The following is a 4429-nucleotide window of genomic DNA, read 5'->3' as shown; positions in this document are numbered from 1 at the left end:
AAACAGGCAAAAACGCAAGCAGAGTCGATTTCTTAGTTCAAAATCTATATTTGGGGAAGGCGGGCTATTTTTAGTTTAAAACATACCGTCGCGTTTATATTCGCGTGTATAAACGCGTGTATTTTCGCGTGTGTATATTTTAGCTGCGTTTATACACGCGTTTTGCAGAACTTACCCGCGTTAATACACGCGATTTTTAGGAAGTAGCCGCGTTAATACACGCTATTTCTAGGAAATAGCCGCGTCAATACACGAGAGTTTTATGCTTTCATTAAAAACATATTGTGATTTTGTGTTTTCTGATTTTTACACAGGATGTCATCACATTCTTCAAGCAGTTCTGGGGAAGATGAGACAATGCGTCATCGTAATCGCGATGTGTGGTTGGGACAACGGATCAAATGTATGTGTAATCGATGTCAAGGGTGCATTGTACGAGCACGTCGAATTACCATGAATCACATCTCCATGTATGGAGAATGGAATCAAACAGGTTTAGAGGTGAGTAGATGTAAATTGATGGTATTCAAATGAATCATGGTATCCAAATTAAATTAATAGAGTTGTAATATATAAACTCTAATTGAAGCAGGATGCAGTACCACACCCTAACATGGTACCCTACGCGCGACGAGAGCACGTAAAGCGTCGACGAGATGATGCTGGAGCTTCGGGATCTATTGTCAGAGATGAGTGGGAAAGGGATGACAATAGCCCTGCACCCCACGAAGTTGTGGAAGAGGAGGTGCTTGATGATATGGTGCGGAATCTTTTTAAGGATGATCCCAAAGGTATGGACGATGATGATATGGAACAAGAGCATCTTTATAAGGCTTCATCGACACCGGTGTTTGAAGGGTGCACATTCTCAGTTTTACGTGCTTCACTTGAACTACTTAATATACAAACAGTTTATGGATGGAGCAATGCAAGTCTTGACGCATTGTTGAAGTAAGCATTCTAACTTACAAATTTGAATTAGTGGTTTAAGGTTTAGGATTTAAGACTAATTATAATTGATGATATTGGATGCAGGCTATTATCAAATATGCTTCCAAAGGAAAATAGGCTTCCCACCTCAAGAGACATAGCGAGGCGCTATGTGACATCTCTTGGAGGACTGGATTATGATAAAATACATGCATGCGTCAATGATTGCATTCTGTTTCGTGGGACGCATAAGGAGGCTCTACATTGTCCCACTTGTGGTGAAGCAAGGTACAGAACAGATATGAAGAGTTTTGATGTACCTCGTAAAGTCTTGCGACACTTTCCTATAATTCCTCGTATCAAACACATGTTCAGGTGCAAATCCATAGCAGAGCTCATGTCATGGCATTCCTCACATCGATCGGATGATGGCATGTGGAGAATTCCCGCAGACACTCCTGCTTGGAAGCATATTGAAGATGAGTGGCCCAGCTTTAAAACAGAGTCCAGATACTTGAGACTTGGCCTGGGTATGGATGGAGTGAATCCATTTGGTTTTAAAAGCACCGCATACAGCGTGTGGCCAGTTGTGTTGGTGAATTATAACCTTCCACCATCAATGGCGATCAAGAAGGGACATCTTATGTTATCCCTTCTAATTCCAGGAAAACATAAAGTGAAGCATATGGATGTTTATCTTGAACCACTGATTGATGAGTTGGAGGAACTATGGAGAGGTGTTGCGGTGGTGGACATTAGTAGGCCTCCCTCCTCTCGACACTTCGACTTAAAAGCAGTGTTGATGTGGACAATGCATGACTTTCCAGGATACAGCGATTGTCCTGGTAAGAATTCTAATTACCTCCCTACTCTATTACTATTGGCTATATATATTAATTAGACGGTTTGACTTTATTATTCTAACTTTTATTTATATTTTAACAGGTTTGAAAACATCGGGTAAACATGCATGTCCTGTTTGTGGTCCTTCGTTAGTACATGAGTATGCTGACGGTTTGTGTAAGACTATATTCGATAATCATCATCGATTTCTCTCCTCAGATCATCCTAAATATGTTGCTAGTAAGAGTAACATTCCTCCACAAACACTTCATGCAAAAGATTGGAAGCGTATTTGGGAGTCTACAACTATTCTTCCTCCAGATGGCAAGAACAGGTATAGTGATGTTTTTTCAATCTTGCAATTGTTTTGTGTAGTCTCTAATTGGATTAAAGGTCACATAGAGCAATCCCTTGTGTAGGTACTCCATTTTTTTTCGGCTGCCATATTGGACCCATCTTAAGATCAACCATCTTCTTGATCCCATGCACATCTTCAAGAATGTGGGATCTGGTATTTGGGAATATATTATTGGTAAACGAGACAATGTTAGCGTACGTGAGGACTTGCGGGTCGCAGGACATATGCGTCAAGCTTGGCCACGAGAGGTGGGTGGGCACGTTCGTCTTCCGCCTGCACCATGGATTATATCAAAGAAAGAGGAGAAGCAGGTAAAGCAGGCCATCACCACTTTGTGTACTCCCACTGGATGCATGAGATCATTGAAGGGAGCCTTTACAACCACTAAGAAAAGAGGCGTTGAGCAACTATATGGGTTGAAGTCCCACGATTGGCACAAGATGCTTCAAGTAAGTGTTTTTCAAGTCTTGTACGTACGTTGAAATTAAATTTTGTAATGCCATAAACCATAAATGTGCTCTTATGTGCGCAGTTCATACTACCTACTAGCATCGACCATTGTGCAAATAAGAGTTTGAAAAAATGTATTTATAAGATGGGCGAGCTTGTGAGGTATGTAAAACCCATGCTCAGATCACCCTTCATTATACCTTGCAAAATGAACGTGCATGAGGTATAACGTACTATTTATTTATTTTTTAGATATGCTAGTTCCAAAGCAATTGATCCAGCCACGTTGGATGATGCGCGTGTTATGGCAGTGGAGGTGGTTTGTTTGGTAGAGGAGACTTTTCCGCGAACCATTCTCACAAGTCAACTACATCTCATTGTGCATTTAGTGGACGAAATTGCTTTATGTGGTACTGTGCATGCACGCTGGATGTTCTTCCTAGAGCGCTTCATGAAGACCTTAAAAGACTTTGTGAGGCAAAGTGCAAGGCCTGAAGGAAGCATGGCCGAGGGTTGGTTGATACAAGAGTCTCTTGTATATATTTCAGAATTTCTTGGTCAGGTGGACAGCTCTTTGCCACGACTATGGAGCAATGAAGAGGACTTGAGGATGACCTCTATTGTGCCTCAAGGAAAAGGACAGAGTAAAGTAATTGGCAGAACATTGATTGATGATCTCAATTTCACTTGTATCCTTAATAGTGATGTGATGAGCAGATGGGTTACAAGATATGAGGATGCAAAGACAAACAGGCAAGCAGAAAAGAGCTCTCTTTCGGAGGCAACATGGCTCTCAGAAGGCGTACCCTAAGCATCTAGCAACACTTCCGAATGATATCCATGTTGATTGGTTGCATGAGGAAATGGAGAGAGCAGAGAGCGACGAGGGGCTGCATATCATGGCGGAAGAATGGGAGTATGCACGAGGATGCATGTCAAAGGTACATAGAACTAATGTTTTGCATTAGTTGTAAGTGATTTGCTTTTAATATTTATTCACATTGCTTACACAAATATTGCTTCTATTTTGGTCCAGTGCACTATGTTCAATGCTATATGGTGTGAAGGCAAGCATTTTCGAACACAAAGAATTGATGAAAAGAGAAATACACAAGATTGCGGTGTCATTAGTAGCTTTGAGGGAGCTAATGGAAAAATGGATGATTATTGTGGCATAATCCAAGACATATTTAGGCTTGACTTTCGTCGCTTCTTTGTGTATGTTTTGGATGTCAAATGGCAAATGAACGTGGTGGAAAAAGGGCCTGATGCAACGATAAAACGCCATGCAAGTGGATATGTAACTATTGACTCTACAAAGTTCTGGCAAACAAAGAAAGATAGGCTCGTATTGCCACAACAATGTCAGCAGGTATGCATTTTTTTACTAATGTGTTTCATGTACATATATATCGAAGCTCGCGTATCCCTTGACTTTTGATATGCTAATTAATTACTGTACTGTGTGTATTTGAGTAGGTTATCTATCTACCAATGGTGCATGACATCAAATGGTGGTACGTCATCCCTATTGCACCACGTTCCAAAGTGATGTATAATACATTCACTGATATGGAGCATATGGAGGATGTAACAAGCCGCAATGAAGATGATGTCGAACATGCCATTGAAGATGTTGTGATCGATGATCAAGAAATAAGAGATGATCATGATAATGAGGATGAGCATGCCATTTCTCATGATCATGAGAATGACCCTACCATTGAGGATGATGGTGATGTTGATGAGGATGATCAGGACATCGATACCATTATCAATGGAGTACAGAATATCGATAGTGGAATAAATTTAATCGTAGCCTTACCAATTGATCAAATGGATATTGAT

General features: G+C 40.7%; 1 protein-coding gene across 1 annotated transcript; it reads left to right on the top strand.

Moving 5' to 3' along the window:
• The first annotated feature begins 734 nt into the window (after positions 1 to 734).
• On the top strand, positions 735 to 1605 carry LOC147619543 (uncharacterized). The gene is made up of 3 exons (XM_086773459.1): positions 735 to 951; positions 1036 to 1305; positions 1596 to 1605. The coding sequence occupies exons 1-3, from the start codon at positions 758 to 760 to the stop codon at positions 1603 to 1605; spliced, it is 474 nt and encodes a 157-aa protein (XP_086629585.1). The 5' UTR covers positions 735 to 757.
• Positions 1606 to 4429: the final 2824 nt, after the last annotated feature.

The sequence above is a fragment of the Cibotium barometz genome, chromosome 33 (genome assembly GCF_041138505.1).
Source record: "Cibotium barometz isolate CiBa-2024 chromosome 33, ASM4113850v1, whole genome shotgun sequence".
NCBI classification, from domain to species: Eukaryota; Viridiplantae; Streptophyta; class Polypodiopsida; order Cyatheales; family Cibotiaceae; genus Cibotium; species Cibotium barometz.
This window is presented reverse-complemented; position numbering and strand designations above follow the sequence as displayed.

What these genes read in the sequence shown, in the direction of transcription:
- LOC147619543 (XM_086773459.1), top strand. Translation starts at nt 758, where the DNA reads ATGGTGCGGAATCTTTTTAAGGATGATCCCAAAGGTATGGACGATGAT. An exon ending in AGTCTTGACGCATTGTTGAA is followed by an intron (nt 952 to 1,035) that starts GTAAGCATTCTA and finishes TATTGGATGCAG; the next exon opens with GCTATTATCAAATATGCTTC.